This window comes from Megalops cyprinoides, chromosome 7, assembly GCF_013368585.1.
Source record: "Megalops cyprinoides isolate fMegCyp1 chromosome 7, fMegCyp1.pri, whole genome shotgun sequence".
Taxonomy (NCBI): Eukaryota; Metazoa; Chordata; class Actinopteri; order Elopiformes; family Megalopidae; genus Megalops; species Megalops cyprinoides.
In genome coordinates, this window is record NC_050589.1 from 31,383,037 (window position 1) to 31,398,878 (window position 15,842).

Below are 15,842 nucleotides of genomic sequence, written 5' to 3' on the forward strand. Positions count from 1 at the left end.
AACCCTGCTGATTTGCATTCATTAGTCATAATTATGAACAAAGTGCAATGCATTTAGACCGAACAGAGGCTTCTATCTAGCAGAGCTGTCAAAATTAAATCTTTGAAATGCCTGCTTCTTGAATGGCCATGTACACTACAGGGCAGGCTTCTAGACACCTCAAGAGCAGGCTACCAGCAAAAGCAAACAAAGCTTTAATTTATGAGAACAATACATTCGTAATTACAAAGTAAAGGCAGAGCTCATGGAGAATATACAAAGAAGGAAAGGAATCAGGTAAATATGTAATGTAATTTAATAAAGTTTGATAGATATTTATATTAAGGGCACAATGAGATATTCGTAACTAATTCTGAATATTGCCATATAACATTATATTTTATTATTTCATCGTAAAGTTTTTGTGATGTGTATATATGTGCATAGGCGCCCTTGATCTATAATCACAGGTAATATATAATCAGTTCTGAATGTTTCCATGAAATTCCAACCGGATCCTCTGTGTCAGGCTTACAGGTGCTTTGAAGGTGGGCTTCAAGGGTTGCAAAAAATTAGAGTACGGAGAATAACTATGCAAGTGATGACTGCAGGTAGCATAACATTAGCAAATTAGCTTGGATTGGACTGAACCCTAAATGTAATTTAGATTTTTGAGCTGGACCCAAATCTTCAGTAGCAAAAGACAGTACTGTTCTCATGGAGAATTCAAGGGTGGAAATTAGCCCTGTGGCATACCTAATGTCTTGACGAGATTTGTCAGTCTTGCCTTTGAAGGAGGTGTATTTTCTTTCTGACAAATTACACTCTCTGCTCATACATCTTCAATGGCACAATTTGCTTAACTGTAACCATGAAACAGAAGGAGGTCGTGTCAGAAGTGGAACAACATGTGGTTGTCAAACAGGTATGTTACCATGTGGTTCCTGCGAATTAACTCATTATTTTCAATGTTTTTCATTCACTTAGAGGTACAATGCGGCCTCACTCTGAGACTTAAATATCACATATCAGTGGAAAGATCACATTCGAATTTCATGTTTATGATATCTTGAAATATTGTCCATTTGTGCTGCAAGTGAATTTTCCATGGTAAGCTTAACAAAACCAAACAGAAGCTACAGAGAAGCAGCTGAAAAACACTGATTTTATTACCATCATGACCAAAATGCATGTAAAAAGGAATACAGCAGGAGACAGCCACAAAGGCATGCATATGAAAGCCATCGCAATAAAATGTAAAATTATCCCTTTGTGTGAGCATGTGTGTGTGTGTGGGGCAGGGGGGCTATAGTCATTATCACAGATGGTGCATAACCACAGTCTTTTTTTAGTCCTGATATTACATACACTAACACTGACATGAAAATGAAATGTGAACATTTCATATGAAACTTAAATCTAATTCAAAAACCTGACGCACAATTATTTACTTGGCTGAGAATTGTATAGGGAATTTTCCTAAAAATATATCCTTTTTCCATATTTCCACCCTGAAATGAAAGCAGGTCCTGGTGCGCAGATTTAATTAAAAGCCAACAAACGCAGAATTTTCTCCAACTAATGAATATGTGTATATTCAATTATACATTTAGCATCGGTCACACCGATTAACGTTAATTAGCCGTGTTTAGCAAGACGACACACATCTGTCACACGCGATCAGGACGCAAACTAAGCTACATGTCAACAAAACACAGTTATAGTGGGAGAGGATACAGCATGCTCTTTCTGTAAGCACAACGCTCAGACTATCGCAGTTTCTGATTTACAGAAAACATGATTATAGTGTGAGAGGATGTAACATATTCTTACTGGAAGAACGATGCTCAGACTATCGCAGTTTCTGGTTTGGCAGTCTCGCAATGGTGGGGGGGGTTGCTGGAAGGAGGGAGAAAGGGGAGATACCCTGGCTGGGGAAGAGGCAGTGTGGTTACATGGCGACATACACCGTGCGACTTCATCAGAAAACAATAGAGGACAGGATCCTGAATGCCGTTTCAGCCACACTCCCCCATTGTCTGCTCTCTCCTTTCTTTCCTGCTCTGTGTGGAGAAATAGTGGGGGGGTGAAAAAGAGGAGGAGAGGGAGGAGTGTGTGTGTGTGTGTGTGTGTGGGTCTGTGTCGGGGGTGGGGTGGGGGGTTCTGGCCGTATCCCCCCCCCATGTCTGTGTGTAGATGCACAGACGGTTCAGTAGTAATTTGATGTGTGTCCCCAGGGACATTTGATGGATTAAAGCTAAGCAGCTCCATTTCGAAGCACCACCTGATCTCAGTGCTTGTGCCCCATATAAAGGCGAGCGTGATTGCTGATCTCAGCTAGTCTGACAGTCTCTCTCTCTCTCCTCTCTCTCTCTCTCCTCTCTCTCTCTCTCTCTCTCTCTTTCTCTCCCTGTCCCTTTCGCCCGCTGCATCAGAGGAGCTATCCAGTGCTGAACAAGATTTTTTTTTTTGAAAGACAAGGGAACCATAGCACACAGCATCGGTGTCATCCTTTTTTTTTTCCCCGGTCGTCTTTTTTTTGGGGGGGTTTTGCCTTTAAGTTGCACAAGGATTACCATCAATCTGATTTTTTGTTTGTTTTTGTTCTGAGGTCTTTTTTTTACATGTGTGCCTCTGAGGCTGGTCTTCTGATCCGTTGAAACATGCCCCGCTCGTTTTTGGTGAAGAAAATTAAGCTTGATGATTTCTCGTCATCTGCTGTGGCCGCCTCCAACCACCACCACCACCTGGATGAATCCTACACTTTTGCACGCTCCATCACAGACTCTGTGACCAGCCTCGGCGTCCGGCTTAGCGAAAATGGTGAGCATGGCATGCCTCTTTACTCGAAAGTGCTGTTGTTCTTAAAAATGTGCATACCTCACTGTTGCATGGACACTGTAAGTCTTCATCAGGCACGGGTCTGTGTACAGAAATGAGAAGAGGGTGAAAAACAGAATAATTACAGGGGCACACCATGATTGCATTCTCCTTATCTTTAGAGGAATTAAAGCATGACCTCTCATTTATGGCTGTCGTCCAGGAATTAAAAACAGATGTTACATAAATCTGGGTGTTGTTGCATCGGTATCCCAAATAATCCCCCCCATCCCCCTCCCTCCCTATCTCGCTCCCAGACTTCAGTGCTTTTTTGACTCTGCTGATGCGCAAGAACAATCCAGGTCACAACAGAGTCATCCATTTGTGCAGCTGTGGCGAGGGAGCTGCCTTGTGCTTTTTGGGCAGTTTGTGTCTACGCCCGCATACGTGCGTCTGAGCGTTAACTGCTTGTCTCAGTCCATCGAGCCCTTTGTGTGATCTAGAGCAGCTACAGATGAAAGATCAGCATGGGATGATACATTTGTCCTTAGCTGTTATTGCCCTTGAGTGTCCATCACAGTCCAACCATCCCCCCAACCCCCCCCCCCCCCCCTCCCCAAACTCCCCTCCTCCCCATCTTCCTATCCTTCCGGGTGTTACAACCCCAGCAGGGTTAGAATTTCAGTCATGCAAGACTATGCTGCCACAGGAGACTTGGCTGTACAGTACAACTAGGGACGAAGGAAGGGGAAAGAGAGAAGGGGGAAAAGAAAGAAAGGAAAAATGCTTCTGGCAGCATCAGCGATCGTCACGTGACCCCTCAGATACAGTAAACAGGATGAAATTGCACATCGCTTCACACGGGATTATATGACGGCATGCGAGCGAAGAAAGCGCCCCGCTTGTTGCTCCGCTGCACTTCCTGGAGCGGAAAACAAAAATTATTTAGAACCGATCAAAATGAATGAGGCCGCATGTCTCTTATCCGCGCGTGCCTGAGAAACAGACAAAGCCTCTGAGCTGGAATGAGACGGCCAGGCTGTGTTTTGGTCCGAATGTCCTTCAAATCTCGGCAACTCACCCATTTTGTTCCCAGATTTAGGACGCCAGATGTCTGTCCCCCTTTGTTTTTCCCCTGCTTTTTGCATTAAGCAGATAAAAAAAACATTGCTCCACAGGGCTCAGTGTGTCACTCCACCTGTTATACAATCACATTAATGCCACGCTCCAGAGCACTCCCATCAGCTACAGATACAAGCTAAAATCATCTCACAGAGGTGTTTTAGCGGGGTTTGTTACAATTATTTCTGCATTTTCCCCGATCGCTGTTCTTGAATAGAGACCTGGTAGATGTGATTGTAGAAACCTAAACTGAAAGATAAATGGCTAATTTCTCATAGTTCATAAATGCACGTCGTTGTTCAGCAAAGCATGGCAGACGATTAAGAGCAATAATCTGTTGCTGGACAGCGTGGGCAGATATGGAAGTAAGAAGAGGATTGTTGTAAATTCAAGTAGGCATATACGGTCAGAAGCAACGGTTAATGATACTAATGAGCTATTTTAGGATTTAACAATATAATTTTACAAAAAAAAAAAAAAAACAGAAGATGGATCCCTTAACTGGCTTTAAGGAGGCTCCAGATGGTCTCTCATCGTTTAGTTGTTTTAAGCAGCCCACAGATCACAGCTGAAAACCGTAATGTGCCCTTTGACGTTTGATTTGTGAATCCGGTGTAGAAATCTAAGCAGAAATCAGCTCACTCAGTCAAAGCATCTAACTCTATTTTCTGTCATTTCAAGAAGCAACAGCAAACACATTTACAGGCAAGTGCGATCAAAACGATTCAAGTATCGTGTCTTTTGTGTAGTCTAACAAGGAGGTGAATTCTACATCGCTGTAGTGACACTATATTGCAATGCATCTGCGTTGGTGCTGTGTAAACATTTTTGCATGGAGACATTCCACGCTCCAAACGGGGTGTTCGATAACAAAGGAGGGTAGAGCGAGGCACTTGGTCGCTAACAATATGAAGCAGTTCGCTTGTTTTACACAAGACGGCAGGTCTAAGTAGTCAATCGCAGGGTTGAAACGCACAGCTCTGGGGATATCAGCGATGGTAACAATGGACTCTTTGTCTGACCTTGAATGATATTGATTGACACTTGTTACACGCACACGCACATACCTGTCTCATCAGCTCCTGAAAGAGATCCAGGCGCGCGCGGGAGTGCGTGGAGTAGGCAAGCACTTTACATGCAAATATGAATGTGTGTATGAGTTGTCTCAGTTAATATACTTGATTTTAGGTTCCTTGAAGTACAATAACAATGCCTTTACAATTTAGCCTCAATGTAAGAAATGTAATCATTGTGGTACTTGCTGTGCTCTATTGAATTCGTTGTATTAATAACCGGAATTACTTACAGTATTCATTACAATGTAGTTTTCGTCAAATGCTTAATATAAAATGAACCCCTGTTAAATGAAAGCAGTGTATTAAATAGATTTAAGTCACTGAAAAGACAGAGAGTGGCTGTAAATGAATGTGTTGGTTTGGAACTTCCGTGCATATATAACTCAATCTTGCTGTGTACATTGTATATGCATCTTTCCCTGTGGTTCATCTTCAAACTGGTCTTGACATGCACCCCGCAGTTGTCTCCTTATATCCCGATGTCTACACAGTATTTATGTAGGATAACCCCCAAGTAAATTATGGAGATTTATTTCACATCTACATCAAAGTGGTTTAGTAATGTGCCAAATACCGCGTGTGTGCGTGTCCCAAAGTCGTCTGTCACGTACTTTGCAAGACACAGCGGGCTAAACGACAGAGAGAAAGATAAGCATGTCACCTACTGATATCAAATATGGATCTGGAGGTCCTCCATTAAGCATGTACTCTTTCATCAAGCCATACAGTGGACTAAGCAGTCCAGTAATACCCTTTACGCGCGCCTACATTCCTTCATTCCTTTGCAGTTAAAAGTGACGGGGTATATACTGCAGGACTGAATTGTGCTGGCTTGCAAAACCCCGGAGAGGAGACAGCACATTAAGAACACTTTAATTGCTCATCTAATGACCCGCTTCCTAAAGCCACTTCAGCAGGCTTAGCTCGACGCACAGGTGATGTTAGCCTTCTTAATGAACGATGCTCGTTTTCCTTTTTTCCTGCCCTAATCCTTGGACGCCTCCTTAGACCCTCTTTACGTTCGTGTCGTCTCGTGCCACATTCGCTCCTTTCTACCCACACAAAATTCTTTCCCCCTTTGCCAGCGAGAACAGTAGTTCTATTTTATAGCCGATGGCCTATTGATCAGTGCAAAACTTTGAATTTCATTAAAAGGCAGTCAATACTTAATTTCCACTGCTTGCTGCACACAGCGCTTCGGAATGGGTTTTTTCCCGCAGTTACACACTCATTTCTCCCGTGAAATGCACCGCGCCACCAAACTAAAATGGTTATTGGATTCCTTTGTCTGTGTCTCCAAATTAAATTAAAAGCACTCAGACAAATGCTCGCCACCAACAAGTGACGTTTCTTATAAAAGCAAAACAATATATCAATGTATGTACACACATATGCTATGCATAAATATAGAATAGCGTTGCTGATGTACATCTACACAGGTTAGACTACTTGGTCTGAAATGCACGTTTCCCACAGTGAAACAGTCAACAATCTGTTAATTATTTTCAAGTACAAGAGGTGTTAAGATATTTATGAAAAGTGACAGAAAAAATTCCCCAATCCGTACCTTTTAGAAGCTTTTAGACTTTTAGAAGCTTTCTCTCAAACAATTTCTACATCTGTGTTCCAAAAACATGCGTTTCCTCAAGTATAATGCTGCAAAGAAAACCTTTGACTGATTGTTATGATTCTTAAGGTTATAAAAATGCAACGATTGTTAAGTTTTCTCTATGAAAGTTTGGTGCTCATTTACCCTATTTTTTTCCAGGCATTGTCAAAAGGTCAAAGACTGAGGTCACTGCTTTACATAAAGTCAGTGATTTACATTACATTAAAAAGTAAATGAATTCTGTTTACATTAATGAAAGGTGTGAACTTATTTGTTGTTATTATTTTCAGGATATGGTCCAAAATGTAATCTAATTATGAGTCCTATAAGAATTTCAAACTATTTTCATACATTGCATTAAGTTTCTTTTGTATAGCATTATTATTGATATACAGAGGGCTCTAAACCGCACCCTGAGGTAACCAGAACCTACTTTGACTTTGAGTAACAATATTGGAAAAAAAAACAAAAAAGAAAATTTGTTCAGGCTATTTTCTCAGTTCAGCAATAGCTGAGCTTACAATGTACAAGAAACACTAAAAAACTTAATTCATTTTAAGGACAAAGCACATTGTGGTTAGATGGAAACTTAAAGCCGTAGGGTGACAATACAAAAAATCTATTTTTAAAGTCAGCTGCTAAGAGTTCATGTTCTCGGGGGCTTTTAGACTAGGAAACCAGCCATTTTTGTTCAGTTCAGACATCCTCTGTAATTTGCTGTTTCCTCTGTAATCTCCATCTTGACCAAATCGAGTTTTCTTTGAATCCACTCTAGTGTCTGTGCAGAAAGAAGAGTGGGCTGGAGAGAGATTGTGGAGAGATTGTGGAGATTGAGTATAAAAACTGCAAAATGCATTACCTAAAGCACGAGTTTGCAGCTGCATGCACTAATCCTTTTAAATGTTTTATTTTCAAAAGAGGCTTTTATTGTACACGGACTCTGAGGGTTTGTGGCTTAAAATGCTTCATTGGACACCAATGGGTAAATACTGCAGTCTTCTTTGGCCATAGTAGTAGTTAGCTATTCTAATTCTTCTTTTTAGTATTAATTATATCTAAAATTAAGGTATTCTGTGTGGGTTCATCCTCTTTGATAACTGATTTCATTTTTAAAATGACACCAAGGTGTTGGTGTAACACACAGTTTTGTAATTAAATCTGAGGACTCCATTGTGGATTTCAAGGACATGAATCTACATCTGGGAAACGACATGTCCTTCATTTCTGACAGAACTCAAAGGTCAAGGTGATTTTAGTCCTGTACAAATGGTACTTGGACCAAAATAAGCCTTGTGAATCCCTCCACACTTCACTCTGTTTGGCATTCAAACACAAAGGTGTTATTTTCTGCAGCAGTATATTATTATATTTTGAATAAGACAGATTACTAGGGAATATTGAGTAAAACACTAGTCTACTCTCACAGTTATAGTTAAAGCACAGTTTTGGAATATCTGAGAAGGCAGAATGAAAGATGCTGAAGGTGTTTTGGCAAAAAAAAAGAAAAAAAACATTCTTCTCCACCACATGTCAGTTTAAATGCAAGCGAGGCCACCCGATTTAACAAATGTAAATATTTCATTTCTGAATCAGGCTTCAGAGCTAACGTTGTCTCTCACACGATTTGAAGTCTCTTCCTTTAGCAGCTAACGGCATTACAAAAAAAGCATGTGTAAAATTGTCAGTGTTTTTTTCATCAAGGACACTGCTAAAACCTTGACTTCGAAGGCTCCCTGTTAAGTCTGTAAAGTGCAGTGCAATAATTATCAGTGTCCATATGGTCTCGAATCAGGCTGAACATCCCGGAAACCACTTAAAAGAAGCCCTTTTTTGCTGCTTTTCCACATTGCCCGATTTCTTTATGATGTCTGAGGACAAAGGTGAGACACTGTAGCTTGATCTTTGAACTGCTGAATGTACCGCCCTCCACTTTGTCTGAAAGGGTCGTCAGGCGCTGCTCCCAACCCCTGAGACTGTCTCTCCCCAGTCAATGTAACGTAATTGTGCAAACATACAGACCCTGATTCTAGAGGCTGCTCACTCCATGTACTGTGAAAATCTAATCAAGCGCCGCCCGACGGATCAATCCAGCCACTCATCTGAAGGAGCCATGTGTTCCTGCCGTGGCAGGCCCTTGTATTGGGTTTCCATTATCACCCTCTTACAGTTACTGCCACAGCATACAAACAGTGTGTGAGTGTATGTGTGTGAGAGACAATATATGTGAATGATGAGTCTTGGCATTTTACTCTACATAGTCTCTGTGTTCAACAAATGTAAAAAATACCGTGACTATACACTTCAAACTGTACACCTTGCACAAACAGCAAATATTTTCATGTCTTTGAGATATACAGACAATAAGTTGAATAATATTTTTCACTCATGGAGGTAAGGTTACATTACATTGCATTACATTTCATTTCATTACAAGGTTAGTTATTCACATGTTTTTAAACAATTGAGTCTGATTCTCCAATACATCATTCAGTAATTTTGGGAGCATTTACACAGTAAATGCTGGTATGCCTTGGAGTGATTGTGCACTGTGTTGGGGGCATTCATTGTGCAACAGGTTAATGTTACCTTTGTGTCCCACCACCACTCCAGGCTACATCCAGGACTACATCACGCCGTCGGTGTACCAGAGCGAGAAGAAGATGGAGCTCAAGCTGGCGTCCGCGGTCTCCGAGCCCCTGTACTCTCAGGTGAGCAGCGGGGGGGAGGAGTACTGCGACCACGACATGGAGCACCCGGACAGCCCCCAGTCCGGCATGACGGCCAGCGGCTTCTTCAGCGGCGAGGCGGAGGCCCTGACCGAGGGCTACACCATGGACGCCTTCTTCATCTCCGATGGGCGCTCGCGGAGGAAGGGCGAGGGCGAGGCCCGCGGGGGAGGGGGGCGGAGCAGCAGCAGCGGCAGCAGCGGCAGCAGCGGCGGCGCGGCAGCTGGCGGGACGAGGGAGGCGGCCGGGGCCGGAGCGCCACGGCACACCTGCAACGAGTGCGGCAAGACCTACGCCACCTCCTCCAACCTCAGCCGGCACAAGCAGACGCACCGAAGCCTGGACAGCAAGATGGCGCGCAAGTGCCCCACCTGCGACAAGGTGTACGTGTCCATGCCGGCGCTGGCCATGCACATCCTCACCCACGACCTCAAGCACAAGTGTGATGTGTGCAGCAAGGCCTTCAGCCGGCCCTGGCTCCTGCAGGGCCACATGCGCTCACACACGGGGGAGAAGCCCTTCGCCTGCGCCCACTGCGGGAAGGCCTTCGCCGACCGCTCCAACCTCCGCGCCCACATGCAAACGCACTCTGCCTTCAAGCACTACCGATGCAAGCGCTGCAATAAGACCTTCGCCCTCAAGTCCTACCTGAACAAGCACTACGAGTCCGCCTGCTTCAAGGGCTCCGCGGATGAGGACGACTCCGGCTCTGAGAACTAACCTGGGCGGGGAGAACAGAATCCACCAACTCACCCCCCCCCCCCATCAACCCCACCCCCCCATCCTTGATCCCGCCCCTGTCTCTATCCTCCATGCCTTTTTTCTTCCCTTTTTTAGAAAGCAATATTTTCACTGAGATTACATCAAGAGAAACAGTAATAATCACAGACAATGACGACAAACAAAAGATGCTGGATTTTTTTTGGAACAATTGCTATACACCCGCACACATGTGCGCGCACACACACACACACACACACACACACACATACACATACACACACATACAATTACTTATGAGGCCTGGCATGTGAATTTTTATCAATGACTATAATATTAATAATAATAGTAATAATATTTAGATGATATTTTATAGCAAATAATGAGGGGAAAATGAAAAAAATACAAAAAAGGACAGTGACAGTTTCATTTTTCTTTTTTTAGAAACAAAAAAGACCTCTTGTATTTTTATGCTGCTTTTTTTTTGCTAAGAATATAATTCTTTTGCAACAGCTGACAAGAACTTTTTATGAAAATGTGAAAAATGAACTATGACAGTATTTGCAAAAAAAAGAAAAAGGCCATTTAAAGTTTAAAACTTTTTTAAGTGTCACACTTAAATATTTAATTCAATTCAATGAGTATTATTGTTTCTACTGCAGTTATAATTATTTTCAAGTATTATTTATTGTGCCAATCATTCCCCAATTGCTTGTCAAAAGTAGAATATCTTTGTAACTGTGGGTATTTGGTGGGCTGTTTCAAGCTGTATATTTTGATGAAAAAAAAAAAATCAGTACAGCAAGTATTAGACAATTTTTTTTCAAAAGGAGGAATAGCATTAACAATTACTCCAAGTAGCTACCCTAAGTGTTAGCTGAGTAGTGGATACTACTACTCTGGGAAATGAATGATATGAAGTGTTATTTTCACATTGTGCCAGAAATGGTACAATGCAACCAAACTAATAACAAACAGCTGATGAAAATTCAAACGAAAAATTCGCCTAATGTCATCTAATTTGACAACGCTCTCCATATTGTGAAATGCTTTTATATACTGCTGTACCCTAAAACTGATGTAGCTCTAAGGTTTTCACTGTCGGTTTCAAATCGCAGACTTCGGAAAACCTTCAGTTCAGGGCACGTCCGAGTCTCGCTGGAACCTGGTGCGGAGGAGATGCCGACGCAGACATATTCGAAAGTAACGAACCAGAAACGTGTTCTCTACCGTAAAGGATCAACTGGAGCAATAGCGGTTAAGCACCAAACCAAATATGTCACCGTGTTGACGACAGCACCGGTTGTGCGACGCCACTTCCATCGTCATGGTGACCCACACTGTTCTTCCTCCGCCGCGTGGCTGGTTTGAACTCTTCCCTCCCTGTGGCTCTTCGGGTCTCCGCCACAGGGGACAATAAACGCGCTGAGTTCATCAATCGGAGCACACCTCCTCCCCCGCAATTACCTCAAAAGAAAAAAAGGTACAAACTTGTAGACCCTCAGTTACAAAGGAACTGACCTTCTGTGTCGTCTTTTTATGTTGCTGAAAGCGCTTGCAACTTTGGATGAATGGCATATTTTTATGCAGCATTTTATTTATTTAGTTACTTATTTATTTAGCTATTTATTTGTCTAATAATTTATTTGGGTGTTTATTTATTTATTTATTTGTTTATATGTTTCATATGTATTGCCATCAAAATGACCTTGTATTATGCTGCTGATCCTCAAAGAAATTGTTTATATGCATGACAAACTGTAGAAAGTCCATAGGACTTCTTTAGTCTTAAAGGGGAACAATGTACAATATTACAGCATTCGGAACAAATTGACACAAATAACACTTTTTTCATTGGCAATAACTTCCTCGGCAGAGCACTCGATTTGTATAATACTGGCTGTCCTCATTTGCAGATATTAGCAGGCAATAAATGAGAATGAAACAAAGACGGAATCCTCCATCTTGTATCCCAATAACGGCCGATTCTTTTTCCGGGTAAATGACTAACGAGTCCAGTTCTTTCATGTTTTTCAGAGAAGGCAATAATTTCAAGGGCAATAACCATTACAGATTTCCTCTTGAAATTTGCATATTGTAAAATCGACATAACTACAACAGCCACGATTGCGTTAGCATGTCGTTGTCACGTTAGAAAATAAGTATATACTTTCCCAAATCATTGTATGGGCATAAAAAGTTTAGAGCAGTGTAACACGCCGGAGGTGTTTCTGTATAACAGACTGATGGCCTATGGCCATACAGGAAATTGCAGATAAAACTGCCAGTGTGTCAGGTATGGCGCTTGTGTTCCTGTAGATTACCCTTGAAGCATGTCTGCAGTGAAATCCCTGGTGCTTTTTTAACGTGCCGGTAGTGGTTTTTCTATGGCAGGCAAAACAAGCAAAAAACTATAATCAAAGAGCTTCAGTGTAACAGCAGCCATGTGTGAGGATGATGCATCACTGAATTAGACATTAAAAAACAAAGGAAAAAATATCAAACTGTAATGGCACCCCGACATGTCATATCCTGTCAAGGAAAAACAGTTATGTGGAAAAAAAAAAAAACATACAGCTTAAGTGCTTCCACTACTTTAGCATTCAGGTCTGACTTTATAAATGAAGCCTCTTGAAAAATCGAGGAGCCGAGTTATTATTACACGGAGAAGGAGACGATAGACTCTTACGCTGAATTTGCACTCGACGAATTCAGAGGCACCTCAATCATAGGGCGGTTAGTGTGCGGGTGTCCATTGGCAATGTGCTCCCTAGTGTGATCCCCAGTGTATCCAAACCACGCTGGCCTGGGTGTGGCTCGCTAAATAGGAGCTGGCATCGACCATATTGGGTAGAGGCAGGTAGCTCAGTGAAGTGAGACTTTGGCTTGGAGGGGTGACAACAGTCAAGCAGAGAGAGCAGCAACACCAGGAAAGAAGCAAAGCCTTTAAGGTAGCCTCACCAAACCGTCAGATACGTGCATCCATAACCGATATGAGGCTGCAACAGGTTTTCGATATGAGGCTGCAACAGGTTTTCAGCGAATGTTGCTGCACTTCGTCAGTGAATGTTTTATACGCAAGTTTAATTGACCAGATAAAATAAATTAACTGTGTACTAGCAGTGTGCTAATAAGATATGCAACTTCCTTTCCTTTCCCATGATGATAAAATTTCTTCTGTTAAATAACGTCGCAGGCACTATTTGGAGTAATCCAGTCTTGTTACAGATCATACCGAACACCGCTAATCCTTTGGCTGTGATTATAAGTATTAATTTACTGTAGAAAATTATTTCTTTACATAAACTCAGTGGCTTCCCACTATATGCAAGCAAAATAAGTAATCAAATAAATTAACTGTACTATACTGTATATCTGATGCATTTATTGCATGTGATTAATTTATTTACACTTCTGAGGATTTCCCAAGCTTCTGTTTCAAACACCAGACTTGCATCATTATTGCTTTACTGTAAAGGATAAAGCAATCGTGGGCAGGCTATTTTATGTATCTATTGCATTTTCAATGAATGAGTAATTATTTCAATATTACCATTCAAAATAATATAACTTGGACAGTCCACCCGTGCAGGTCACTCTGGGATGAAGTGAATGTGGGTGGAGAGGCGGTTGAAACTGCAACACTGACTGCACTCCCTTTCAAGTGTGCGTGGTGGGTACGAATCGGTTTGGGGGGGGGGGGGGGGGGGGGTCAAAAACAAAGCAGGGGACGCGTTGAGGCGTGCAGGGATTGAAAGGAGAGCGGGGAACAGGTGTTTGCGTTCCCCGGGACAAGTTGCAGACTGAGAGCGATTGCGTCAGCGCGCGACCTCCACGGCAAGGTCGCGCGGCAGCCGGCAAATGCACCGTCAGCTCTCTGCATATTCTAATAGACGGTGCAATCACTCTAATGGCCCCCGAGCGCAACGCTCCCCAGAACCGACGGGGGCTGTTGTTAGTTCACCCCGGGCTCTCACCTCCCCTGCCCCTTTCTCTGACCTCCCCCCGTAAAACTCGCTGTCGTGCCGTGGTCGTTAGGATGTGTTGCCGAGGTTTACACGCGCTGATTGAAATCCAACCACCCCTCTTTCCCAGCCCATCTATGCACTGATTAGATTGTTACATTTCACTGTAGTAGTGAGAGGTATTTTACGTTTGAAATACATTGCTGATCGTTTATCTGTCTTCCTTCATTAACTTGGAAACACAGCCAAAACTGTCGTCCTAAACATGCCCTGAGCTACGATTAATTCTAAGACAAATACAGACTGCCATTATGTTAATTGCTCTGAGAAACTGAAGGAAAATTGTACCATTTTTCACATCTCAAGACCTCAAAGGGAAGAGGGACCATCCTGTGTGTAACAGAGTCCATTGAATCAGCTGTGTATTTCAGCTTTGTTGTAGGATAGTTAGCTTTTGCATATGGACACATTTTGAGAGGAATCACCATATGGGCCACAGAAATGGAGGATGGAATTAAAAATGAACCAAATATTCCATACATATATTGTCTTATTGAACTGTGCTGAGTTTGAGAAAACATTGAGCAAACATTGTTCCTCTTTAAATCTAATATGTAAATATATGTACATATACCACAGCAATAATATGACAATGCATGTAAAAAATTTGTGGTTTACCTTTGATTCCTTTTTGTTATATTACTTTTTTGCAATGCAGATAAATACAGGTACCAGTTGCAGTCTGGATGATAATGCAAATCAGGGACAAGTAATTAAAATGCATCTGTAGGTTACCACCAACAGTTCACATTAGCGGTATGACTCAGAGTTTTCTGAGAGCTCCCTTCTCCATGTTCTCTTTCTTTTCTTTTCTTTTTTTGCTCTCTTTTGTTTATGTGCCCAGCTTGGCTGCGCAATGATGATAAGTGCCAAAAAAGTACAATTTCCATAACAAAAGCCTTCAACATATGGTGGGCTGCTTGAGGCCTCCCATATGTTTCTCAAAGTATACATTCAGATTGACACTTTCTCTCTCCCTCTCTCTCTCCCTCTCTCTCTCTCTCTCTCTCCCTCTCTTTCTCTCCCTCTCTCTCTCTCTCCCTCTCTTTCTCTCTCTCACTCAGTCTTCCTCTCTTGCTCTCTCTTCTCTCTTCCATTTCTCCCTCTGTCCTTCTCCCTTTCTCTACCTGCCTCTATCTCCAAATTTCCGCCAAGTGTGAAGAAACCTAAGCCATGATTGCAGAAGGGTGTTTTTAATTTCTGTTATTCTGCTACAATTAATAATGATGATTATAATATAATGATAATAATAATAAAAACAATAGCACAAGCAAACCACTGGTCCTCCTCATTCCTGAAGTGTATTTGAAAAAAAGATGTGGGATTATCAGTTACTTTTTTTTGAAAGAGTTGCTATGCAGTGATCCTTATTGACTTTCCTCATATTCAATTAGGGTGATATGGCATGGGTGTTTAGCCTGGTTTCTGGCACAGATCCCTTTGAAACTCAATGCACTGGGAATCTGGTAACTTTTGCATTTCAATTACTCCTAATTTCTGCCTACTGCATTCCGTTACATTACAGTATTAAAATACCGGGAATCTGACTAGTCAACCTATATTTCAAGACAGAGCACAAGACAATCCCATCTCTGTTGACATGAATTGACCTCCCCATATATGAAAGGTAATGTCTAGGACAATAAAAGGCCCACCTAGTGTTTTATGATAACGAGATGCATCAGGCACTGAATGTACGCTTGGAGTTGATTTCCCCTTTCGTGTCGTTCAACCGAGAACAGGTAATATTCCCCAAAATGCATCA

The 15,842-nt window shown here is 42.1% G+C and overlaps 1 protein-coding gene across 1 annotated transcript; it reads left to right on the forward strand.

Annotated features, from left to right (window-relative positions):
* Positions 1 to 2,120: 2,120 nt before the first annotated feature.
* Positions 2,121 to 10,085, forward strand: scrt2 (scratch family zinc finger 2). The gene is made up of 2 exons (XM_036533998.1): positions 2,121 to 2,802; positions 9,217 to 10,085. Exons 1-2 carry the CDS (start codon positions 2,643 to 2,645, stop codon positions 10,050 to 10,052), a joined length of 996 nt encoding a protein of 331 aa, XP_036389891.1. The 5' UTR covers positions 2,121 to 2,642; the 3' UTR covers positions 10,053 to 10,085.
* The last annotated feature ends 5,757 nt before the right edge of the window (positions 10,086 to 15,842 follow it).